The following is a 26,506-nucleotide window of genomic DNA, read 5'->3' as shown; positions in this document are numbered from 1 at the left end:
TCTCAGTGCATGTGGTCTTTATTTCTGGATGATACAAAAGATGAAACTTAAAAAACACCCCCAAAACAAATGCCCGGATGATTTCTCCTAAAGCACTGTGCCCCTCACTTCTTCCCACCCAATAAAGAGAGACTTCTGTCTGTCCTTCCACCCTCCCACCCCATAACCTTCTCTGCTATAGACATACTCTGGGTATATATTACTCTACTCGGCAATAGACATCTCCCGAAAATAGAACTCCGGCCCCGTCACTTCCCGTGACGTGGGGACCCCTGCGCCTCAGACCACCCGCCACTGCAGCACGCTGGTATCCTTGCCCCCTGTGGTGAGGGCCATGCTGTCATCCCACAGGAAGGCCACATTTGTCACGTGACTGCTGTGTCCGCCATACTTGTGGCTGAGGGCCTGGGATAGGGAAAGAAGAAGAAAGACAAATCACCTGTCACATTTTTGGCTACATCTCTCTGGACACCTCAATGAATGTTTTGTTTTCATCTTGGGGCCACATCTGACAATGTTCAGGGGTTACTCCTGATTCTGCACTCAAGAACCATTCCTGGGGATGCTCAGGGGGCCACATGGGATGCCAGGGATTGAACCTGGGGCAGCTACGTGCAAGGCAAGTGCCTTACCTGCTGTATTAGCAATCTGGTCGTCAAAAGATATATAAGTGAAAAATCAATAGGGGCTGGAGGGTAATTCAACACGTGCTCTGCAAGTGGAAGGCCTGGGTTTGATCCTTGGCACCGCAGGGTCCTTCAAACACCACCAAGAGCTGGGTATAGTCCCTGAGTGTTGGATACTAACTGTAAGTGTTTTAGGCTTCATCAGTGAATTGTCCCTTTTCCTCCCCACAGAGAAGTTTACAATGCAAGAGCAACTGCCTTGCATGTGGCTGACCCTGGTTCGAGCCCCGGCATCCCATATGGTCCCCTGAACACCATTAGGAGCAATTCTTGAATGAAGAGCTTGGAGTAACCTTTGAGCATCTCATGGCAGGACCCCAAAAGACAAATGAGTACCCCAATCCCCGGAGTTTATCTTTAACCTCTCCTTTGAGCTTTACCTACCTCTCATTGTCAAAATTCCCCAAGTCAGAGTTTGTTACTTATAAGTCAAACTTTCTGGTAACTCTGGATTTTCTTTGTATTTGGAGTGAATTACGTGCTTTTCTATTTCCCCTATAACTTTTCATATTTTGCTACAGAGCAATGTACTTTGCTTAAACACAGAAAGATCAACGTAGAACATGTTAATGCAATGTTCCTAATATCTGGGAGTTGATTGACTCTGAACTATATCTACTCTTGGGCATCTGTCAAGAGTAGATATAGTTGACTCAGGCTTTGGTTACCATAGTTCCTAACCTCTAAAGGAAGGTCCCGCAGGGAACTGGGATGGGCCTGGGGGGAGAAACGAAGCTATAATGGCATCCAAATGGGATAGTCTAGAAGGTCTTGATGCCAGCCGTTATGACTTAAGAGACAGGACCCTCATGGGGAAAGAAGAGCTAAACTGGCCTAAGGACCCAGTCTGGGATTTATAGTAAAGCCCAGTGGGCTTGACTTCAGAGCTCAGAGAACTAAATTTTGGAATCTATATCTCTGTGTTTATCCAAATAACTGCAAGTATTAATAAGAAGTAAAATTAGGGGCTGGAGCGATAGCACAGTGGGTAGGGTGTTTGCCTTGCATGTGGCTGACCTGGGTTTGATTACCAGCATCCCATATGGTTCCCTGAGCACCACCAGGAGTAATTCCTGAGTGCAAAGCCAGGAGTAACCCCTGTGCATCGCCAGGTGTGACCCAAAAGGCCAAAAAATAAAAAAATAAAAAAAAAGAAGTAAAATTAACTTTTTAATATGTACACCTGAAGGGAAAGAGAAAAGCAATATAGATGTCCCTGGGAGACAAGAGTGTCTCCTTGAGTGAAGTCCCCCAAGAGAATTGCCTCTGCCAAAGCACTTTACTCTGTGAATGATCAATCACGCCTACATGCAGTCCTATCCCTCAAATCCCCAGATGTGCTATAAGTGTGCTAATAGCTCTGCATTAAACGGGCCATGGTCCCCTTGTCTCTTTGTTCCTCTGCTGGGGAGGCTGTTCTCAGCCACCAAACAGGTCATGCCCCTACACTTTGAACTCATACCTGAGCACCACAGAGTGCAACAGGAACCCCAAAAAATGGGAGAAAGAATGGGGCAGGAGCAATAGCACAGTGAATAGGGCAGTTTGTCTTGCATGCGGCCAACTAGGGTTCAATTCCCAGCATCCCATATGGTCCCCTGAGCACCACCAGGAGTAATTCCCGAGTGCAGAGCCAGGAGTAACCCCTGTGCATTGCCAGGTATGACCCCCCAAAAAAAATTAATAAAGAAAACCAAGATCTTACAGGCATCCAGAACTTCAGCTCTGCCTAGATTTAGCGCTGAAACATAACAACTTCCAGGTTAAGAAAGACCCCTGGGGTCAGGCCCACCTTGTACAGACAGTAACCCCCCACCTGTCCCCAGCCCCAGTGTGGCTAATTATCCCCACCCTGCCAGGCCCCCCAGAAAGGCTCACCCGCGGCTGACAGCAGGGGTAGCTAAACAGGTGAACTTTGCCAAAGTCATCAGCCGAAGCCAGCAACGTGCTGTCATGGGAGCGGGCCACGGCGTTGATATCTGTGCCATCCGCGCCCTCAGACCAGATCCCTGTGGGAAAGATGGGGGTGATGAGACAGGACGGGGTGGGGCTCAGAAGCAGGGTGCAGGCCTTGCACGGAAGGCCCTGGGGTCCTTCCCCAACAACACAAGAAAAAAATTTTAAAAGTCATGAGGCAGAGCCGTAGTATAGTGGGGTGGAACTCGTCTTGCACACAGCAGACCGAGGTTTGATCCCTGGCATCTTACAGGGTCCCCTGCGCCCGTCAGAAGGGACCCATGAGCACAGAGCCAGGAATAAGTCCTGAGTACCACCGGGTGTGGCCCCCCCAAGCAAGCTAAAGTTTTAAAGTCAGCAAGGACGAGGGAAACCCCAAAGGATCAGGTCCCAGCCCCTGGTTTTCTCTTGTCCAGCCTGTACCCAGCCCAGGACAGGAGTGGGAAAGATGTCAGAAATGTGTCTCCTGGGGCTGGAGTGAAAGTCCAGTGGGGAGGGCATTTGCCTTGCATGTGGCCAACCCTAGTTCAATCCCCGGCATCCCATATGGTCCCCTGAGCACCATTAGGAGCAATTCCTAAATGCAGAGCCAGGAGTAACCTTCGAGCATCTCATGGCAGGACCCCAAAAGACAAAAAAAAAAAAAAAAGAAAAAAGGAGAACCGTGCGTGTCTCTGACCCACTGCACAGTGGCCTCAGGAGAAAGCCCAGCACCATGACTTCCTATTTGTCCTGGTCTGGCTTTGCCTGCCCACAGAGCTGGCTTTATCAGCCAGGGATACTAACAGACTCTACGATGGCTTAGCCACCTGTCATCCTGATTTCTCCAAATGTCACCCCTGGGCTCTTGAACACTTCCCTTTTCCTGTTTTTCTTATCCACTGCCCTATAATGCCTCTTCCTTCAGGAAGCCCTCCTTGATTTCCTTGAGGTTGGGGAACCAGAAATCTCCTATAGGCATCCTTGTCCCAGATTGTTCTCTTCTGGGTACTCTGGGGACAGGTCTGTCTCTCACTGGACTGTGAGCCCCACACTAGCAAGAAGGGGGTTACTGTGGCCATCACTGTATACCAGGATAGCATGGATAGAAGACTGCAGTCAATGAGGCAAGAGTGGAGGGTGGGCAAGGGTGGCTCCTGCCAGGTCAGGTGTCATGACCTATCAGGTGTCACTTCATCTCAGCACCCTTACCTGGTCCCCTTTCCTCTCACACAAGCACTGTACACTCATCAGCAAAACCCTCTCACAGGCCCAGCAGGAGCCCACGAGAGACCAAAACTCAGCAACTTCTCGACCTTCCCATCCCCAGCACTTACCAAACACTCCAAACCCCAGGACACACGTTGCCGTGGCCCATTCCACGTTCCTCACAGAGTCTGCGCTGGTTATCTGCTTACATGTGGCCGGTTTCCCTGGGTGGAGCATGGGGGAAGGGGTCAGGGTAGGAAGAACGAGCCACGCCTCAGACAAGGGGCACTGCTGTGGGCTGAGGCAGGAGGCCAAGGGCTGGGCCTCAGTTCACCTCCTTAACACCGGAGGATGCCCACAAAGACACCAGGAGGGGAAGAGTGGCCAAAGCAGGGTATCCCAGAGAGAAAAATCTGAATCCAGATGAGTCAGAAAAACCCCTAAGAGGCAGGGAGATGGTTCAAAAGGCTGGAGCCGACATGAGGGAGCTGGAGGTTCGACCCCCTGTGTCACATGGTGCCCAGAGCACAGGGAGTGGCCCTAGCACAGAGCCAACCCAAGTACGCAGGAGTGGCCAAAACCAACAAGGTCTGGGTAATAGTACAGCCAGGAGGGCTTATATGCAGCCGACCGGGATTCAATCTCCGGCATCCCATAGGGTCCCCCAGGCACCACCAGGAGTGATTCCTGAACATTTCTGGGGATGGCCCCAAAATGAAGAAAAAAAAAAGATAGAACAGTGCCAACAAAATCTGAGATCCAGAAATTGAACTTGAAGGCAACCCCCACTCCCAGAATTCAATCTAAGTAAAACACACACGCCAATTCGGTGAGAGAGGGAACCCCCAAATGACATTCCCCTGGGGTAGAACTCACAGTACAGAATCTCATAGTCCCCGGAGTTGGTGACAAAGCAGCTGCTGTCCCGAGCCCAGTCCAGGTGCGTGATGAAACTGGAATGACCCTGCGAGGACGGCAGGTGAGGTTAGTGCTGGAGGCATGGGGCACAATCAGACCAGGTCGGGCTGGCGGCCAAATACAGAGGTGGGGACAAACAGAGGGGCTAACGGGAGAAGGCGGACAGGCCTGGGAAGCGTGGGGGCGGGGCCGGCTACCGGGGCGGGGCCACATGGTGATGGGCAGGGCCAAACGGAGGGCTCAGACCAAAGGGAACAGGTGGGCGGAGCTGCACAGGGGGCGGGCTTCGGACGTGAGGGGCGGGGCCACACAAGGGGCGTGTCCAACGTGGGGACAGGGCCACACAAGGGGCAGGGCTCCGAGTGCACCGGCAGGGCCACACGAGGGGGCAGGCTGGAAGACAGGGGCTGGGGACAGGGGTGGGCCGAGGGTGGGGTGGACAGTCCCGGAGGTACTCAGGGCATCATCAGTTGCGCGCTGAAGCTGAGCTTCCCTTGAAGTAGAAAAGCAGTTAATTCTGCACCGCCTGGACAGGGCAGCGGCGCGGGCTGAGGGCCACGGCCCACTCACCGAGCACTTGCCCAGGCGGCTGACCTTGCGGCCACCCTGGTCCACCGTGTACACGTACACCAAGTTGTCGTGGGAGCCCACGGCCAGGTACGCCCCGTCTGGGGGAGGGGGAGGGGCATGAGGAGGCACCCTGGCTCCGCCCCCTCCACCGAGATTTCATCCCCACCCTCCACAAGAGTCCAGCCCTGAGCGGCCGACCCCGCTCCCGCCCCCATAACCCCACCCCAGACCCTGCGGCTGTCGCCCGTCCCCCCTGACCAGCAGCTAGTCCTCGCCTTCCTAGGTCTGGGCCCTCAGGGGATGGGGGGACCCGAGTCCACCTCTTACCTGGGGAGAAACTGACCACTGAGATCTGCTCGTTGCCATCAGTGTGGATAGCCACCAGGTCGTGCTTCTCCGTGTCCAGTAGCAGCCACCTTTAAGAAGGCAGGGTGGGGGAACGGGGGTGTGGGGGGTTAGAAGGGTCTATCTGAGGGAGGGGACCCCGGAGCAAGAGGAGAGACTGACTCCCAGGGCCCGGCCTGGGAACTGCTGTGCCTAACCACAGGCTCAGGGCTGCGGGAGGGGGCCATGGCGGGGGCAGCTCCTAAGCGGACAATAACCTCCCCCACTCCAAAAGTGTCCCCCACTTTACCTGCCAGTCACCGTGCCTACAGCCAGGACCGCACCACTGGGGTGGAAGCCAGCAGAGCAGGCGGGGTCCTGAGGGAGGGAAAGGAGAGGGGAGCTAAGAGCCAGGGTGCCTCAGAGCCAACACCCAGCCCTGCCCCTTTCCTGGCACTCATCAGGGCAGTGCCTCCGAAGTGCTCTCGGTGGGCTTTGCATGTTTGAAGCTCTGAGTTCCATCAGGCATCAACCCCCATCAAAGGGTGCGACTAGCCCAAGGCATAACTTTCCTTCCTTCAGTCTGGGCCCTATTTTTTTTTTCTTTTTGGTCACACCCAGCAACACACAAGAGTTACTCCTGGCTCTGCACTCAGGAATTACGCCTGATTCTGGGAATTGAACCCGGGTTGACCGTGTGCAAGGCAAATGCCCTACCCGCTGTGCTATCTCTCTAGCCCCTGGGCCCTATTTTTCTTTCTTTCCTTGGGGATGGGGGAATAATCATACCTAGCGGTGCTCAGGGACTCAGGGTCACTCCTGCCGGTGCTCTGGGGACCATAAGCAGTGCCAGGGGACGCAAGGCAAATACCTTAACCTCTGCACCATCAGTCTGGTCCCTGGGACTTCTTTTTATCCTGTATGATATTCCTATGGCTTTTTTTTTCTTTTTTGCTTTTTGGGTCACACCCGGAGATGCTCAGGGGTTACTCCTGGCTCATGCACTCAGGAATTACTCCTGGAAGTGCTTGGGGGACCATATGGGATGCCAGGGATTGAACTCGGGTTGGCTGCGTGCCAAGCAAATGCCCTACCCACTGTATTATAGCTCTGGCCCCTCCTATGGCTTTAATCCAAGAAGATTTCTCTAAGTTGTGTTCTGAGAGTAAGAGTAATAGAGTGCCAGGGTGAAAGGTCGGCTGAGAGGGCGCATGCCTTGCTCATGGCCGACGTGAGTTCAATCTGTAGCACCCTCTATGGTCCCCTGAGCACCACCAAGAGTGGTTCCTGAACACAACTAGGTATGATTCCAATCTTCCCCCCCAAGAAAACGGTAGCTAGAAGGCCTGATAGTTCAGCAGGCCAGATAGTTCAGAGTACAGGCTTTGAATACCAGAGTTCTGGGTTCAAAGGCTAGAGAGAACAGTACAGTGGGGAGGGCTCACACTTGCACGTAACTGACCCAGGTTCAATCCCTCCCATCCCATATGATCCCCAATGCACTGCAAGAGTATTCCTGACTTTCCTGACTGTAGAGGCAGGAGTGACCCCTGAGCACTGTTGGATGTGGCCCTTCCAAAATTTTTGCTCTGGTCCCACCAAAAAATTAAAAAAAAAAAAAAGAATCCTGGGTTCCATCCTTAGTACCCCATAGTCTCCCAAGCACTACTGGAAGCAATTCCTGAGCACTGAGACAGGAGTAGCCCCTGACCACTGCTCAGGCATGGCCCAGAAAACAACCTGCCCCCAAATATATTGGGAACTGTCTGGAGATAGAGTCCTGAAGGCAGAGCAAATGTTTGGCCTGTGTGTCGAACCTTGGCATTGTGTCTCCATCACCAACCCAAATACCAAAACAAATACCAAAAAGAGAGCCAGGCTGTGACATCCTCCGGCATGGGACAGGGAGTGTCAGCAAGGTGGGTGTGGTCCCCGAGGCCCCTACCTCGATGCTCCGACTCCAGAGGGGCTGGTGGGTCTCCGCGCTCCACAGGTGCACCAGCTTATCCTGCCCGCACGTCACAAACTGCGGCTGACTGGGGTGGGCAGCCAGGCCCCACAGCTCCTCCACATGGCCCTGTGGGAAGGACAGAACAGCATGCAGGTGCCCTGCCTGTCCTTTGCGTCTGGCCTCCAAGGCCAGAGAACCAAGGTGAACTCGCCCTGGAGGACCCAGGCCCCTCCTACAGCGGGGGTCCAGGAGACCCCGGCACCTAGAAGGGAACTCTGGGCAAACACTGCCACGGTGGGAAGCAATGGGGGTCTCACTTTGACCTGAGGAGCCAGAGGTACCCCGAAGAATGCAGGCACTGGGGCTAGAGCGATAGCACAGTGGGTAGGGAGTTTGCCTTGCATGCAGCTGACCCGGATTCGATTCCCAGCATCCTGTAGGCTCCCCGAGGCACCACCAGGAGTAATTCCTGAGTGCACAGCCAGAAGTAACCCCTGTGAATTGACTGGTGTGACTCAAAAAGCCAAAAAAAAAAAAAATGTGGGCACTCAGCACAGAGGCTTGACTTCCCTAAATGGGGATGATTGCTGTCTGCGTCTCATGATTCTGTCATGCTCACTCAGATCCTAGACCACAGAGCCACAGCACAGCGGGGAGAGAACTTGCCTTGCATGTGGCCTTTGCAGGTTTGATCCCTGGCACCTCCCCCAAGCCCTGCCAGGAGTGATCCCTGAACGCAGAGCCAGGAGTAAGCCCCAAGCACTGCCAGCTATAGTTCCAAAACAAAACAAAGATCCTGGGCTAGAGCAATAGATGAGGGGGGAGGGTGTTTGCCTTGCATGTGGCCAACCCAGGTTGGATCCCCAGCATCCCATATGGTTTCTTCAGCATGGCCAGGAGTGATTCCTGAGTGCAGAGCCAGGAGTAAACCCTGAGCATCACAGGCTGTGGTTCCAAAACCCGCAAACCCGCTGTTCTCTCTCTCTGGCCCCCCTCTAAGATCTTTTCCTGAAACCCAGCAAAGCCCCTACTCGTCTTGTTTTCTTTCTTTTTTTGGCTTTTTGGGTCAAACCCGGCAATGCACAGGGGTTACTCCTGGCTCTGCACTCAGGAATTACTCCTGGTGGTGCTCAGGGGACCATATGGGATGCTGGGAATTGCTCCAGCCCCTTGTCTTTTTTCTATGGAAACAGGAAGTAGAGACGGACTCCATAAGCTTCTGCAGTAATGGATGGTGCCCGGGGCATGGGTCATGCCCTGTGTGCACTCTCACTGGAGAGCCCAGCAGGGAGCCTGTGGAAGGGAAACGGTGGGTGTGCAAGCACAGTGGAAAGGGGGCAGGAAACCAGGAGGGCATGGGCTGTAGACTGCTCCGGAACCCCTCCTCCACGCCATGTGCAGAACCTCACCAAGTCTGAGCGCCTCACTCCACTGAGCTGGGATACACTCACCACCCCATTCATGTAGCAGGAGAGCCGACCCTGAGGTGCCCCAGGCGGTCACATTCCTGGTCAGGTGTGCTCTGGGGTTTTTCTCCCCCTTTCCCAGGAAGCGCAAAGCAGGGGGAGTTCCAGGATGGCCTGGGCAAGTGGACAGCCCCAGGGCGGGGCACAGAACCTCATGCACTGGTCCTGGGTGAATCCTGAACCACAGGGTCAGATCCTGGGCTTTCATCCCTCGGCAGATCCTTGCAGCCACCGCGACACCTCTGGGTCCCCAGGTGGGGTAGTGGGACTTTGACCCAAGAAAGGCAAGGTAAGGAGTTCTGAAGGCTGATAGGAGGCGGAGCCCAGAGCAACTTCCGTGGCTAGTGAGCCTTGGTTGAAGGGCGTGACCACATGATGGGGTGTGGTCGCTTAAGGGGCATGATCACTGGTGGGCATGGTCGGGGCATTAGCCCAGTGACACCTGCCTGGGCTTGTCCCCAGACAGGGTACTCCCCAGGCAGGAGCAGCATCTGCAGACCAGGATAGTAGCGAGACCCAGTGGGAGTTGGGGGGGGGGGAGCGGGTGCATTTGAGGGGTGGGCCATGGAGGAGAGCGCAGGCTCAGGATGAGGAGGGCAGGTGCCAGGAAGATGCTCACCTGGACCAGCAGAGAGAAGCCCAGGTGAATAGAGCCCTGCAGGATGGAGTTGCGGGTGGTCCCCACATACAGCGTGTCTCCCCGGCCTTCTGCCACAGTACGCACGGGGCCAAAGTCCTCAGGGACCTGGGTGGGCCAGATGGAAGAGGGTGGGCAGTTGGGTGCAGGACACCGGGGTGGGGGTGCAGGGGAGAGGTGGACTGGCCACCAGGAGCCCTCGTGGGGAGCGGGATTCTCCCCCTCCTTCCGAGGTACTCCCCATTCTCACCTCCACCTCCTGCAGCTTGCTGTAGTCTGAACCCCAGACGACCACCCGCCGATCACGGCCACCTCCAGACACCAGCGTCCCGTCCCGCAGGGCGCAGAGCGCAAACACACCACCATCGTGGGCGCCCACCACGGCCTGTGTGATGCGGTTCCCACCTGCGGGGAGCCAGAGGCAGGGGCTGGCAGGGAGACACAGTCCCTGGACTGACCCCTGAAAGTATCTGGAACCCCTAAGCCTGTGCTCCATTGACCCCCATCATCTACTCAAATACCCAATTATCCACTCATTAAACCACCTAACATCATACCACCCACCCATCCATCCATCCATCCATCCATCCATCCATCCATCCATCTCTCCATCCATCCATCCATCCATCCATCCATCCATCCATCCATCCATCTCTCCATTCATCCATCTGTGCACCAGCAACTCATCTGCCCTCCGCACATCTGGCTGTTCGCCCATCTGCCCGCCATCTATTCATACCTACGTCCAGCTACCCATCTGTCTGTCTATCCACCCAACAGTCCATCCATTGACCTGAATGTCCATCTGTCCATCGAGCCATCGTCTCTACATACATACACAGATCTACCCATCTGTCCATCCGTCTGTCCACCATCCACCCACCACCCACCTGGAATGAGCCTGTGTTCGCAGACATTCCACATGTACCACGCCGGAAGAAGGCAGGCTCAGTCAGACAAGGGCGGTTAGGGCGCACAGGAGTGGGTACCAAACAAGTGGGGTGTCACTGACCTTTACCCCAGACATAGAGGTTCCCTCCTGAGTCTCCAGTGACCACATCGCCAGCCTCTAGAAAGGTCACACACAGCACGTACTTCGGCTTCTCATGTTTCTGAGGGGAAGGCAGAGAGAGGAACTGTTAGGGGGTCAGTGCAACAGGGTGACCCCCATCCCAGAGTTTATCCATCAACTGGAACTGGGTCAGAGGGGCCCCTCCACATGCTTAGGTGAGTCCTATGAGGAGTGCCTCCATCTCCAGTCACCTCCCTGGAGTGTTCTGGTGTCTAGCTGGTGACCACACAATATCTCAGGCCACTCCTGCTTCCTCTTCCTGTCCCTCCTCTCTAACTTCCTTCCCCTCCCTGGCCTTGGGGTCACCACGGTCTTCCCCTTGTATTCTCCATGCTCCATCTCCAAGTCTCCCCCATCTCTGTCTCTGTCCTTTGCTTTTCTCGTTTTTGGCCCTGTCCCCAGCACCCTGTATGCTGCCGCCCCCCTCCCCCCCGTTCCCCATCATCTCTGACTCATTTCCATCTGTTATTCTGGGATTCTCTGGGCTTTCCTGCTGGGGGTGGAATCCCCAAATGGCACAGTCAGGGGAGCTGTGTCAGCAGGGTCCTCATATTTCCTCCAGACACCCGACTTCTAGCTCTTCTGCCCCTGAGTTCACTGTCGACCCAGACTCCTGAGGACCATCCATTTACCGCACATGAGCTACCTGGCACTGTAACCCTCAAACTACTCCAAGTTCCATATATGAACGAGCTTCATCCACCTTGGATAGGACTGATCTCCCCATGACAAGGGAGGCAACTCACCTCAACGTCTCCAGCCTCTGGGACTGGAGCAATAGAACAGCAGGGTGAGTGCTTGCCTTACACACAGCCAACCCAGGTTTGATCCCCAGCATCCCACAGACTCTCCCTGAGCACTACCAGAAGTGATCCCTGAGTGAAGAGTCAGGAGTAACCCCTGAGCATCACTGGGTATGGCCTTCCCTCAAAAAATGGTCTCCAGGAACTGGAGTGATAGCACAGTGGGTAGGGCGTTTGCCTTGCACGCAGCCAACTAGGGTTCGATTCCCAGCATCCCTTATGGTCCCCTGAGCACCGTCAGGAGTAATTCCTCACTACAGAGCCAGGAGTAACACCTGTGCATTGCCAGGTGTGACCCCCCCCCAAAAAAAAAGAATAAATAAAAGGTCTCCAGTATCTGGGTCCCTCTGCGGCAACTTGTCTAGCTGGACGCCTCTGCCTGGTCTCCTGGGACCAGCCTGTCCCTGCCTTCAGGACACTCACCTCAAAGAGGCCCTGCCTCTTGCTCAAACTGCCACCCTCCAGGTTCCAGAAGTGGATGTGGGATTTCCCGCAGGTGATGATCATGGTAGGGTCCGTGGGGTGGAAGGTAGCCACCAGCACCGCCTCATTGGAACACTAAGAAAGAGGAGAGGTGATTCGGACTAAAGGGCTCGGAGTCACCCTGCACCCCCATCTCCACTCAGAATGTCTGTGCACGGTTGGTTGGGTGGCACACTGCACAACTATCTGCCCTGTATCTTTCCTCCGGGGGCCAACTTTGGTACCACTAGAGCAAGAAGAACATGCAGCCGTACCGCCTTCTTCAGGAACACAGTGGCAGGCGCCTACGGACTGGGGGAGGTCCAATTCTGTACCACGCACCATGCTTGGCACTTGACACCACGAGCCCATTATTGGACCCTCTGAATGCCGGGGAGGTGAGGCTCATTCATGCCTCCCAAGACAGATATAGAATGAGACTCGGAGGGCAGGAGTGACAGTACAGTAGGGAAGGTGCTTGTCTTGCACACAGCTGACCCAGGTTCAATCCTGGCATCCCATATGGGCCCTCAAGCATCGCCAGGAGTGATTCCTGAGTAGAGAGCCAGGAGTAACCCCTGAGCATCACCAGTGTGACTCAAAAAGCCAAAAAAAAAAAAAAAAGCATGAGGCTCAGGGGGCTGGAGCAATAGCACAGCAGGTAGGGTGTTTGCCTTGCACGCAGCCGACCCGGGTTCGATTCCCAGCATCCCATATGGTCCCCCGAGCACCGCCAGGAGTAATTCCTGAGTGCATGAGCCAGGAATAACCCCTGTGCATCGCCAGGTGTGACCCAAAGAAAAAAAAAAAAGAATGAGGCTCAGAGAGGGCAAGTGATCTGCATCTGACCATATCCAGGGAGGAATCCAGAGTCAACTCCTTATCTTCTGCCTCCCATCCCCAGGCTCAGATCCTGGGGATGGAAAACATATCTCTAGGCCCAGGGAGTCTGGGGTCGAAGCAACAGCAGAGCAGGGAAGGCATTTACCTTGCACACGGCCATCACTAGCACCCCACATGGTCCCCTGAGCCCATCAGGAGTAATCTCTGAGTGCAGAGCCAGGAGTCAGCCCTGAGCTCTGCCAGGTGTGGCCCCAAAACAAAATTAAAAAAAAAAAAAAACAGAACAATTGTCTGATTGAGGCCAAGTCCCCTCTCCCAGAGTTCAGATTCCCAGTCTATAAAAGAGGGCACGGCCCAGATACAGGAGTTAAGGCCCTCGTGGACATCACAGGACTCACAGACATCACAGGACTGGAATCAGCTGCCCTCCAACTGGCCCTTCCCTGGGATCTACCCCACTCTATACTCCCACACTGGAGTTCAGATCTATAAGAAAGACACTATCATTAGCTGCATATTACAGATGACCCATCTGAGGTTCAGAGAGGGCAAGTCACTGGCCCAAAATTACACAGCTTCCAAAAAGCAAAATCAGGACTTAAACGTGTGTTGATCTGATTCCCGACTGACCCCTGCAATCCTGCCAGTTCCCTCAAGGGCACCTCAAGGACAAGCGATGAGAACAGTCACCCCACCTTGGCATCCACCACTTTGGTCTCCTTGGCCCAGTCCCACACGGACAGCATATGATCATTGGATTCATCCACAGCACAGAGCAGGCTGCCACCGTTCTAGAAAGAGAGACGGAGAGAAAGGAACAAAGCAGGTGACAATCTGGGAACTCAAGCCTGCCACCTCACCACTCAGGTCTACTTTGAGACTTTCAAAGGCTTTGGTTCAGATCATAGGAAATACACTAAAATAAACTCATGGGGGCCGAGCCAGAGCAGTAGGACAGGAGGGAGGGTGCTTGCCTAGTGCACAGATGATCTGGGACCAAGTCCTGATGTGCCTCTTTTGGTCCCTCCCTGCCAGGAATGATCCCTGAATGCACAGCCAAGAGTAAGCCCTGAGCACTGCTGGGTGTGACCCAACCTGTTCCCCCCAAAAAATTAATGACTAAAGTTGGATTTGTTATATCCACATGAGCAATGTGAATTTGTTACCCTCTGTGAAATACCGGCTAATAATTCTGAGTTCAATAAGGCTTCCTGCACCCACACACATTGCCAGTAAAATCACCTCTTCCCCACAAAGCTCTCAAACGTCTCCTGAGACTTCAGGGAACTCAGGAGGCGCTTTTGAAAATCGCTGTGGGTGGACTAGTTGTTTTCTCTTTCTTAATCTTTTGCAGACCAATACTTGGGTAAACTACGATAAAAATGTAAACTAGGATTAGAAAAACAGCAGATCCACCAATCACATGGCCGGCTGTTGCGGAATGTCAAATTGCCCTACAAATTCCTCAAGGCTTACTCTCCCTTGCTATACTTATCTCACCGGGACCTGCCAACCACGGAGGCGCCCAGTACCCGGCTACAGGGATGGCACAAAGCGGGGGCACCAGACCCTGAGCGCCTAACGGGGCACCCCGAGCGGGAGACACAGGCCCACGGAGAGTAACAAGTGTCGACAAGTGTCAACAGGCCTAGGACGGGAGAACACAGAGCGGTCTGTCTGCAAGTCAGGACCAGGCTCCCACTTACAAGGGCAAACAAAGCGGGTCTGTGTGGCCACCGACAGTGGGATCTGGTCCCAGGGGCGGTGCCTTCGCCGGTGACGTCATTGTGAGGGCGGGGCCTCTTGCCTTAGGGGCGGGCGAGAAGCACTGCCTGCACCTGATTGGCGGCGGGACCGCCCACCGGTGACGTCACCGTGAAGGCGGGGCCTTTGGCCTAAGAGGCGGGTGGGAAGGTTAGCTGCTTGCTCCTGATTGAGTAGCAGTAGTGGGGGGGAGAGGGGGCCCTTCCGGACTTACCGATTTGGAAAAACCCACACAGCACACGGCTCGGTCAAACACCCCCAGGCCCAGCACGTGTAAGGTTGAGAGGGAAACTGAGTCCCAGATGCGCACGTGGGGTGGCAGCGGCTATGGGGAAAGGGAAGACCTGTTACTGGACCACCCCCCATCCCGTGCCCCACTGTTCCATCCCCGGGGTGCCCCGCTCTTACCTTCCCCTCCTTTGTGGTGCCTGCCACCTGACCAGTAGCGATGGTGACCATGTCTGGGTGGACAGCCAGGCTAAGAAGGACAGATAGGCAGATGTCAGTAGGAGGGGGCCCGGAGCCCCTCACACAGCAGGCAGCAGTCCCAGGGTGGGGTCACTGGGTCGCTGAGTTGTCTGAGTTACTCAAGAAGCATTTATTTAACGCTTCCGTTGTGTGGTTCCCCAGTGGGAAACAAAACTCAGGCCCAATGGCCAGAGAGACAGTCCAGTGAATTGAGCACAAACTTTACACTCATGGGGTCCGGTTCAATCCCCTGCAAATGATCCTCTGAATACCACTGGGAGTACCACCCCACTCCACTTCACAACACAGCAGGGAGCACTGCCAGGTGCAGTCAACAAACAAAAAGATTCATGCTCAGAGCCTCTGACTCACACCTGGTGGTGGTGGGGGGTGGAGGGGTCAGACCTGGACCTCCCACAGGAGCTCAGGAACACTAGAGGTTTGTGGGGGCCTGCCCCCCACCTGCTTGCGCCCCAGATATGGGATGTCGGCTCAGATTTTCAAACTCAGGCATCTGAGTAAGCTCACAGGCAATCTGATGAAATACACACACACACGCGCGCACGCACGCACGCACGCGCACACACTTACCCAACCATAATTCAGGCCACCCACAATCTGGCCACACCCCTGGTTGTACCCCCCTCAAAAAAAAAAAAAGACTCCAGGGTAGAAGTGCCCCCTAAGACTTACCATTTGATGTCATCATTGTGTCCCAGGTAGTGCCGCTGCCTCTGCTCCTCCACGCTGTAGAGCACGGCCACGGAGGCCACAAAGTACACAATCTCCCCCGTGGGTAGCAGGTAGAGGTTGGCCCGGCAATCACGGCCTCGGTAGCCGTAGCTGGGCACAGCCAGGCTGGTTAAGGAGCTTGGTGAGCAGGCCCCGACTCCCGACTCAAGGGGCCTTCAGAATAGGCTTTTCTGCTGTCTTTCTCCATGCTAGGGTGAATGATGTTCAACCCCCCCAAAAATATTAACCTCTTGGGGCCAGAGCTATACACAATGAGCTATACACAATGGGCAGAGTATTTGCCTTGCTTGCATGTGGCTGACCTGGGCTGGATCTTTGGCATCCCATAGAGTCCCCTGAGCCCTGCCAGGAGAGATCTCTGAGCACAGAACCAGTATCACAGGTATCATTAGAGGTGGTCAAAAGCAAATCCCTGCCCCCACTCCCAAAACCTGTAAATGTCAGCTGCCTGGGAAGTCTTTTTTAAGATTAATTAAAGGAGCTTGAGAGGAGACCCCAGAAGCACATGGGGCCAGAGAGTCTAGTGCACTTGCCTTGCTGACCACGATTCAATCCCCAGCACCACATATGGGTCTCCAAAAACCTCCAGAAGTGACACCTGAGCGCACAGAAACAAGAGTAGCCTCTGAGCATCACCAGGTGTGACACCCCCCCCCCAAAAAAAAAAGCAAACAGATCACCTGAGATTATTCAGATGGGCCCTGAGCCCAATGTCCTTAGAAGAGATAGGGAGGAAAGCTGGGTCAGGGGTGGTCCAACAGGAACAGCAGGGTGTGGGTGACAGTACATCGGGGAGGGCTCCTATCTTGCACACAGTCAGCCAGAGTTAAATCCCTGGTACCACACAGGGTGCCCTGAGCCTACCAGAAGTCACTCCTGAGGACTGGTCAATGGTCGGAACTAACCACAAGTGTGTGTGGTAAGTGTGTGTGGATGACAGGTAAGAAAGAGAAGGTAAGATTGTCACAGCAACCATTATTGCTATGACAATAATGATTGGGAATAATCATGCTGGACAAAAGCTAAGGGTTAAAAATAGGTAAAGCGGGACTGGAGAGATAGTACAGCAGGTAGGGCGTTTGCCTTGCACGCAGCCAACCCGGGTTCGATTCCCAGCATCCCATATGGTCCCCTGAGCACTGCCAGGAGTAATTCCTGAGTGCAGAGCCAGGAGTAAGCCCTGTGTATCACCAGGTGTGACCCAAAAAGCAAAAAAAAAAAAAAAAAAAAAATAGGTAAAGGGATTTTCTTGATAACCTTTCAACTTTTCAGTATCAATATTGCAAACCACAATGCCCAAAAGGAGAGAGAGAGAGAGAGAGAGAGAGAGAGAGAGAGAGAGAGAAGAAACTCATCTGCCATAGAGGCAGGCAGGGGTGGGGGTGGGGGGTGATGGGAGGGAACCTGGGGACACTGGTGCTGGGAAATGTACACTGGTGGAGGGACGGGTGTTGGAACACTGTATGACTGAAATCCAATCATGAACAGCTTTGTTAAGGGTCTATCTCACAGTGATTCAATTAAAACGTTAAAAAAAAAAAAAGAAGTGACTCCTGAGGGCAGAGTGCCAGGAGTAAGCCTCGAGCACCACTGGGTGTGGCCCCCAAACAAAACAAAACAAAAAAGAGCAACAACAAAAAACTGAACAAAAGCCCCCATGGGAACGGCTCCACCCTCATCACCTAGGAGACAACAATATGACAGGGGAGTCCTGGTTGCCTGTAGCTACAGGCGCCAGCATGCCTGGGTCTGTCCCATAGTCTTTCCCGTGGCCTCTAGGAGGCTCCAGGTTCCAAGGTCACAGCATTTTCAACAGCCCTGTGCTGTGCTAACCATGTGCCCCAGAGAACAGAGTAGAAAGCCTGAGCCCAGGGTTTCTGACCTCGAGCCTGCTGACTCCCTTGAACAGTGCTCCGACCCCTCTGGTGGCCTCAGTTTCATCTCCAGGAAGTAAAGCTGCTCATTCACAACCTGAAGAGTCAGAGCAGTCAGGGGCAGGCCACTGCTTGGCAAAATGCCTTCTCAAGGGGCCAGAGAGATAGTACAATGGGTAGGGTTCTTGGGTTCTTGCCTTGCACCTGGCCAACCAGTGCTCAATCTCCAGCATCCCATATGGTCTTCTGAGCATGGCTAGGAGTAATTCCTGAGTGCAGAGCCAAGAGTAATTCCTGAGCTCCACCAGGTGTTCCCTCTGCCCTGCCCCCCCATTCCCCTCCCAAACTAAATAAATAAATAAATCACTTCTCAAGAGCCTGAGAGGTTAAGGCACTTACAGTTCACCCCCCTTCAATCTCTAGCATCACACAGAGTCCTCTGAGCCCTGCCAGGAGTGATCCTTGAGCACAGAAGCAGGAGTAGCCCTTGAGTACCCACCCAATACCGTCTCAATTCTATGAGAAGGGACAAAGTGTTTACCATATTTATACATGCAAGGATTAATAGACAAGAGATGTGGCTAAGAGCTTGAGATCTGGGTTTAATCCCCAGCATCAAACACACAAGAATTCAGAACCACGTCTCACATATAGGTGAGCTCAATAAGGATGTGTTTCTCTCTCTCTCTCTCTTTTTTTTTTTTTTTTTGCTTTTGGGTCACACCTGGCGATGCACAGGGGTTACTCCTGGCTCTACACTCAGAAACTACTCCTGGCGTGCTTAGGGGATCAAATGGAATGCTGGGAATCCAACCCAGGTTGGTCACATGCAAGGCAAACGATCTACCCACTGTGTTATCACTCTAGCCCTTGTAATTTTTTTTTTTAATCAGAAAATCCTTTATTTAAGGGACAATAAAGGAAGGCTTTACTTTACTTTACTTTACTTTACTAAAGGAAGGCAGGAAAACTCCACACTGTGGAAGGGATCTTCTAAGGAAGGGTTCTCTAGAGTTGTTAACTTTCTCAGCCCTGTGTATGGAAGCGTATGATGAGTTGGTTACTTTTTTTTTTTGGAGGGAGGGGCACACCTGGCCATGCTTAGGGCTTACTCCTGGCTCTGCACTCAGGGAATCGCGTCTAGCAGAACTCGGGGGATCATATAGGATGCCTGGGATCGAATCAGGTCAACTGCATGCAAGGCAAGTGCCCTGGACCCACTGTCCAATCTCTCAGGCCCCAGGTTCTGTGCCTTTTACACAGTTTCACACAATGAACCTGAGATCACAAAACCCAGTTCCAGGAAGAGCCAACTGGGGCGTAGAGCAACAAGGGGCCAGCCTAGAGTCCCAGAGGCAGCCAGAAGCAGCCACTCTGTGAAGTCAGGGTTTCACCACCACAGCTTCTGTTTCACAAATCCACTGAGCTCACTCTGGCCACAAAGGGGCAGAAAGACAGTACAGTGGGCAGGGCAATCCAGGACCCATCCAGGCACCACATGTGGTCCTCAGAGTCTGTCAGACTGATCCCTGAGCAGAGTCAGAAGGAAGCTAAGGCCTGGTCAGCACCAGATGTGACTTCCCCCACCATACCGCCCCACAATTTTTTTTCCCTTTTGGCCACAGAAGCCTTGTAGACAGGCTGCTATTAGCAGCAGAATTCTCATTCGGGAACATTCTTGGAAGCTGCCCCATATCAGATTCTCCTACTATTTCAGAGAAGAATGGGGTTTCTCTGAGCTTGCTTGCTTGCTTTTAATGATTTTTGGGTCACACCCATCAATACTCAGGGGTCACTTCTGGCTCTGCACTGGGGAACTACTTCTGGTTGGTGCTCAGATTCTGTGGGGCACTGGGGATGGAACCCAGGTCAGCACTTGGAAGGCAAACTCTCCCTGCTACACTCTGGCCCACACTTTATCTCCCTACTTGCCTCAATGTTCACCTGCCCTCCACTTTCTTTTTTCAGCCCGCCAGAGCTAATTCCCCACCCCACCCTCTCCCTTTCAGGGTCGATGAAGCAGGGAGCCGCCTGCAGAGGTAATCTGGCAGGGCTGCTTCAATTAATCATCAACCTCCCTTCAGAAAAGCCCCGTTCCTGGGCCCATGACCCCAGCAGCAGTGGGGACTGCCCGGGGAAGCCCAAAGCCCCTGACTCCAGCTACAGATCCCACCTCAAGGGCTTTATTTGGACCCCTCTGAGTTCAGGGGAAGGGAGGGCGGGTGGGGAGACACCTGTCTGGCAGGCACGGCAGGCCCCGGGTCCCACCCAGGGCCCAGCATGGGGAAGATGAAGCGGAAGGATACACCCAGTCCAGCTTGAGCTTGCGGGAAGGAAGCTCCGAGCGGGTGTCCAGGCTGTACGCGGGCGCCAGCTCATCCGGGATTAGCATAGGTACAGGGCGACCCCTCAGGAACATCTTAACACAGCCCTCCTCTGCAGGGGCACCCCCAGAGGTCAGGCGCCCACACCAGCCCCATTCCTCTCCCATTCAGGTTTTTTGTGTTTTTTTTTTTTTGCGGGAGGGTGGGACCTCCCAGCAATGCTTGGGGGCCACTAAGAGGCTATGCGGCACCCAGCTGGTGGTGCTAGGGGCTGGGGGACTGAACCCAGGGCTGTGCATGCCGGAGCATGCGCCCTCTGAGCCACCTCCCCATCCCCAGGTTTCACTTTTTCAAAAAAAAAAGGGGGGGGAGTGGCCCAAGAGAGATAAACATCCAACCTCCAGCTTTGGCCTCTCACAAACCCCCCAACTGCCTCCGTCTCACGCCTCTCCCCACTTACCCATACTGAAGATAACTTCTTTGGTTTTGCTGTCAGGAGAGACCCCAGACCCCCAAAAGAAAGAAGAAAAAAAAAAGGCGCCCCAATTAGCAGGCAGGTCAGAAAGGGGGAGGAGCCGCCCCACCAACCTCCCCCCTCGCCCCCCACCCTGGAGGTCTCCGAGGACAAATGCGGCCGCCGAGGACGGAGCGCTGCCTCTCTGCAGGCCGTGTGCTTTGCTCGGTTGACGGTGCAGAGCCTAAGACACAGGCCCAGAGAGGCAGTGACCGCCAGAGATCACACACAGCACGAGGTGGCACGGACGCGATCCTGGAAGAGGACCCCCTCCTAGGAATTCGGCGCGACGGGACTGCCCACGCCCTACCCCCACCCCAAGAGCACCCCAGATTTGCAGCAGCGAAGGGGGGCGAGCAGTTTCAAGGCACGGGGTGGGTGTGTCCCCACATCCCCGGAGCCGGTGCGGGGAGGCGGGTGCGGGGATGCTCGCGGGGCGCCGAGTGGGGGAGGGGGCGGTCCTGGGCAGCGGGTCCCGGGGGTGCAGGGACCAGAGGGTCTGCCAGAGGGTCTCACCCTGCTCCAAAGCTACTCATGGCGGCGGCTGGTGGAGCTTCGGGTCCGGGGGTGGAGCCGGGACCGGCCCCGCCGCTTCCGGCCCCGGGAGGCCCCGCGCCCGCCCCGCCCCGCCCTGCTGCCGCCCCGGGTGCAGGCGGGTCACCCGGGAGAGGGGGGCGGTCAGCTCCCGGGCTGTGGGGTCCCTTGAGGGGCGGAGGGCTGGGGGAGAGTGTGATTCGTGCACGGGCACTCGGGGGCGTGTCTGCCTGAGTGCAGGCCCAGGTCAGCCACTTTCTAGCGGACCAATGGCCCAACTCCGGCCTCGGTTTCCTCATTTGGGAAAAATGGGGATACTGGGGCTGGAGCGGTAGCACAGCGGGGAGGGCGCTGCCCTAGCACCCGGAGCATCCAGGGTCGATCTCCGGCACCCCAATAGGGTCGAGTCCCGCCAGGAATGATCCCCTGAGCACAGAGCCAGGAGTAAACCCTGGGTGTGCCCCCACAAACCCACACTCCCCGGGTGTGGCTCAAAAAGTTTTTGAAAAGGAAAAGTGGGAATATTATGAATACCTACCTCCCCGGGGTGGCCGCGAGGAGCGAATGGATTAATTTGTGTAAAGTACGGGGAGTCGTGCCTTGCTCCCCCAACCCCCATGGGTTTGCTATTCCTCCGGTGGGGTTAAATAGTGCGGATTTTGACCCCGACCCCACTAGCCCTCCAGGTGATAGTCTTTCGATTATCGACTGTTCCTCTTCCTAACCCATCTCACGCAGATCTGCAGCCCTCCGTTCCGCTAGGCATTTGGAAAACCACCACTTCTGAGTTTAAACCCCGAGGTGGCTCCGCCTCCAGCGCTCTGGCCACGCCCATCAGCACAATGCTGCGCGAGGCCACGCCCACCCCACCAGCAGGACCACGCCCCCACCTGACTCTGGGCTTTTGACACTTCATTTTGGTCCCCACAGGCTGATGGTGTTCGGTTTCTACCACTCAGCCCCTCAAATTTCAGTCCTCCCTTACCTCTGATCGCCCCCACTCCTTTGAGACTCACCCATGCTTAGGTTTGGACTCACGATGGAGACCCATGAAGGAGACTTGATCACCCTCACCTTCTGTGCTCTACTCCAGCTCTTGGGGCTTTTTAAACATACCCCCCCTCGTTTTGGCTCTGCCAATCCAGGCCTCCCCTTCTACGCAGGAACTCAAGGTGCCTCCCTCCAATTTGTCTGCTCTGGCCGCGCTATTCTGAGCAACACAGCCAGAGTATCACTTCGTGGCCCGGGGCACTGACTCTCCACTTCCCATCTTTTTCCCGGTTGATTAGAGGTACCGCCCGCCACCCCCGGGACGTGACCTCGCCTGGACCACTCACCCTTCCTTTTTGGCGCTACAGTTGCTGCTGGAGGATGTGGTGCGACTGCGCGGGTCCTCGCGGCGCACGGAGGCGAGGCGATCGGGTGACAAATAGCGACGAGCACTGAGAGGAAGGGCACAGTTACGGGTCAGCAGCCGGATGGCGGAGGCAAGGGAAGCCCTCGTGGCCCCTCTTGGCTGCTGGAGTTCAACCCTTTGCATAGAATCTCCTGCATTTCCCACGAGATCTTTTTTTTTTTTTCTGGTCCGGGGACGCGTGGTGCTTAGGACTTTCTCCTGGCTCTGTGCTCAGGGATCACTCCTGGAGAGGCTGGGGACCCTATGGGTTGCTGGGGTTCGAACTCGCGTGCAAGGCAAGTCCCCTCTCCGCTGTCCTATCACTCCAGCCCCCTCCCACGAGGTCTGGGAAGGATCTGGAGAGACCCAGACTTACCTGCGCCCAGCAGTGGGCTCCTTCTTGGGGGAGGATGGGGACGTGGCATAGCCGCCCACGCGCCGCTGGGGTCCGGAGCCATTGAGGGGCGTTCTGGTGGGAAGGCCTTTCAAGAGCTGGCACACTGGTGGCGTGGGGGTGGGAAGGGTCGGAGGACAGAGCGCGCGCGTGAGTGGGACGTTTGGGCCCGCGTCCTCCCCCACCGACCCCGTCCCGTCTGGATGCGATACCCGAGGCCGTGGTGCCGAGGCGCGGAGGGGCCCGGCCTTTGGGGGTGCCCCTGGCGCGCAGGGCCGCGCCCTGCTCCTCGCAGGCGCGCAGCCGTCGGAGCGCGTCGGCGAGCGCGGCCTTCAGCACCGCCAGCTCGTCTTCCTGCAGCTGCAGACGCTGCTCCAGCGCCGACACGCGGTCGTCCACCTCCATGCCGCTGGTGCCCGACAAATTGTCATCTGGAAGGCAGGGGAGCGCTGAGTGCGGCGGCGGGGCGGGGGACCACCCCGGACCTCGAAGGGACTCTACGGGGATCCCACCCACCTTCCCCGCGCTCGGTCACCCCTCGACCCCTCTGCCAACCTGGAGCTCTCGCGCCAGGAGGCGGGCAAAGAAGAGGGGCTTTAGGAACTCTGCAGGCGGCTCAGTCCTGGGCCCCCGCGCTTCTCCGGCGCAGGGCCCCAGGGGAGGTGCGTCCTTCGGGAAGACGCTTCCTCTCTTACCTTCTTCCATTCTACGAGATTCTACGAAGGACCGACTCTCCGCTCGCGTTTTAAGATGCTAGGACTAATCACTAAGTAGGAGTGAGGCCAACGTATCCGGGACGCTCAAGGGGGATCCCCACTATTCTAATATCTAATATTTCGTTGCGGGGGCTAATCCTTTCCACTCTGCCCCGCAGATTTTTCCGAGCCCTCCCCCACAACCCCTCCGCAAAAAATTTCCCGCCTAGTCCCGTCAGCTTCGCAGCTTCTCAACCACTGGGTTCGACCCCCGGAGCCAGCTGCAAGGACAGAGCTTTGGCGACCCCTGGTGGCCGACTTTAGGGATTGCACCCCGCAAGTTGGATGACCCAGGAGGCCCGGGGAAGGGAGAAGGATGCGGGTGGGGGACTTGAAGGTGGGGGATTTGAAACTCTGCAGCCCAGGCAGTTTCTCTCCTTCGTCTCACTGCTTTATTTCGCTTCCATCCCCGCGCCACGCCCTGGATTCGGTCCTTCCTTTTCTGTCCAGCCCGTGGGTGCAGCCAAAAGAACTAACTCCTTCATCGCCTTCCCGAAGTGGAAGGGGTCGAGGTCTTAGGGGGAGCTCCCCTCCCCCTCCGCCACGAGACCACTCCGACCCACGCGAGACCCACGGCCTGCCACGGGGGAAGCCCTGGCTCTCAGGCCGCTGGAAGTCAAGGTAGTGACGGCAATCACAGGGCCACAGGGCGTGGAGGTCGCACCTGCCATCCCGCGTCGTTGGCCGCCCCGCCCGTCCGCTGGACTCCGCAGTGCAGCTGTCCCTCCCTCCCTCCCCGCCCAGCCCTCCCCCCCCCCACGGCCCAATCGCCTGCTGGGCCTTTCCTGCCCTGCCCCCCACCCAGCAGCGCCACTCCGTCCGCCTGCACCTACTGCCAGGGGGGGCTCCCGAAGTCGGCGGGAGAGGCCTGCCAGGACTTGGAACTCTGACGACGAGGCGCGCGCCTCGGAGCGTCCTGGAGGCATCTGATTTTGCAAAGGAGGAAAACTAAGGTCTCAGGTTGGGGCGATGTGTCAGAGATCAGCAAATGGTAGCAGAACCAATGCTGGGGGGGGTGCTGAGGGATGGACCTCCACCTTGTGAGCCCCCACGGACCAACCTTAACGAATCTATTATCCACAAAAAGAAGAAATTAAGACATATGTTATTGTGAGCTCACGTGGACCTGGGGCTGGCTCAGCTCCCTCCCAGGGAGTGCTCAGCAAACCCGAAATAGAAGATCTTCACAGCCCCACTGGCTGTAAGGTTATACCCATTTTCAGACAAGGGGGACTGAGGTTTAGAGACTTCCTATTCCTTGGGGGAGGGGGGTACTTGGGCTTGGTTCACACACCAGCATCATCTTGCATCTGACAGGGGCCCAGGAGAGACGTGGGCATTTGGGGTCCTCTGACTCTGGGGTGTGTCTTTATAGGAGAGACCCTCCAACTGGAAGGGAATCCCTTCTGGAGGGATATGAGGGGTCTGATGGAAATGGAGATGCACTCACCTTGACCCCCCACCCCATCCAGAGATGGCAGTTAGTCCCACGTGAGGCGGGGCCTGTTGGCACCACCCCCATGACTAAGTCCTCCTGCAATCCTCTGCTCATTTGCTCAGAAACCCCCCATACTCACCTGCATCCCCCCAACCTCCAGCTTCCCCACTCTGGGCCCGCTACCCCCAGGGGCCTTTCTGGTATCTCCCCCCATTTCGCAAAGGATAAGGGATGGTCTCAAGTGGGGAGAAGGAGAGGATCTGAGATTTTGGGGGCGGTATAACAGAGGCGGAGTCTTCAGGTAACCTTCCCAGACCCTCTAAGCAATACTGATTTTCACCCATCCCCCACCCAAGGAAGAACCCTGAGGATTGAGAGCAGATCAGGAGGGCAGAGTAGCTGCAGGGTGCACCCCCGGCCCTGCCCCCTTCCAGCCCTTAGTTCCCGAAGGCATCAGCATCCAACCACCAGGGAAGCAGGGGAGGGTCCAGGAGGGTGACACAGGGCTTTATTCTGGAGATCTTATTCTGATCTTAGGATGCCCATGGGGGAAAGGAAGGGATGACTGGCCAGGAGCGAGGATGGGGAGTTGGAAGGAGAGGGTTAGGGCAGTGGGGGCGATGCATCCAGCCCTGGGCGGGGCCAGGGTCGGATGCGAGGACGGGTCTCACCGTTGCAGTATTGAAGCAGCGAAGAGGTGTCGTAGAGGCCGCAGAAGGCTGGGCCGCGTTCCGCCATCGCCCCGCCACAGCCTCCGCCGGCCCCCCCGGCCCCAGCCCGGGCCCGGTCCCCCCCCCAGGCCCTGCCTCCCGTTGCCATAGCAACGTCCTCCGTTCCAGCATCCCCAGCTCAGCCCGCCCGGCATCAGACGGCCGGCGCCGGGCCTGGCACCAGGGTCATCCTCCAGGATGCCCGGAAAGGGTGTGTGTGGGGGGTCGGGACACCCCCTGCCGGGAGCTCCAACACAATCCTCGGGCCACGATTGGCTGCGCCGCGATGCCTCATCGGTACCGTCTGGCCCCGCCCACAACCGGCGCGTTTTCTCTCTCGGCCAATAAGAGTCTGTCGCGCAGGGGTCTCCACCAATAAGGGTCGAAAGGGGCGTGACCTCCCTTGCTTTCCAGCCTCAAGTATAATCCCACCCTACCCCCATCCTGAGAAGATGGGGGCAGGTAAAGACACTGCCTGAGGCCCCAAACCTTCTGCCTCACTTGTTAGAGAACTTCTCTAAAGCCTCCCATCGCAAAACATGGGTCCGCAGGAACCGGGGCCTCGCATCCGCCCTCAGGCGCTTATTCTAGCTCTGTGGTTTGCGCCCTTGTTTATCAGATATAGACCCGCCCCCGGGGCTTTAGCTCCGCCTCTGCGATCCTGTGGCTGTCGAGACTCTTCCCGCCCCCATCACCTTTGTCCCGC

General features: G+C 55.9%; 1 protein-coding gene across 2 annotated transcripts; it reads right to left on the bottom strand.

Moving 5' to 3' along the window:
* EML2 (EMAP like 2) lies at positions 1-26,012 on the bottom strand. 2 transcript variants are annotated; one of them, XM_056135702.1, is made up of 22 exons: positions 25,762-26,009; positions 23,110-23,328; positions 22,880-23,003; positions 22,445-22,549; positions 20,520-20,548; positions 20,042-20,171; positions 15,802-15,951; positions 15,049-15,118; positions 14,855-14,965; positions 13,572-13,667; positions 11,995-12,129; positions 10,709-10,808; positions 9,947-10,101; positions 9,679-9,804; positions 7,588-7,719; positions 5,953-6,020; positions 5,646-5,734; positions 5,319-5,416; positions 4,707-4,794; positions 3,959-4,054; positions 2,565-2,695; positions 1-405 (listed from the first exon to the last, which is right to left on the bottom strand). In XM_056135702.1, the coding sequence occupies exons 1-22, from the start codon at positions 25,907-25,909 to the stop codon at positions 280-282; spliced, it is 2,526 nt and encodes an 841-aa protein (XP_055991677.1). In that variant the 5' UTR covers positions 25,910-26,009; the 3' UTR covers positions 1-279. The 2 variants fall into 2 exon arrangements, with proteins under 2 accessions (XP_055991677.1, XP_055991678.1); XM_056135703.1 differs by lacking the exons at positions 1-405; positions 2,565-2,695; positions 5,319-5,416 and having other exon boundaries at positions 3,954-4,054; positions 25,762-26,012.
* Positions 26,013-26,506: the final 494 nt, after the last annotated feature.

This window comes from Sorex fumeus, unplaced genomic scaffold (genome assembly GCF_029834395.1).
Source record: "Sorex fumeus unplaced genomic scaffold, SorFum_2.1 ptg000122l, whole genome shotgun sequence".
NCBI classification, from domain to species: domain Eukaryota; kingdom Metazoa; phylum Chordata; class Mammalia; order Eulipotyphla; family Soricidae; genus Sorex; species Sorex fumeus.
The sequence above is the reverse complement of the archived record's forward strand: the minus strand, read 5'-3'. Positions and strand labels throughout refer to the sequence as shown.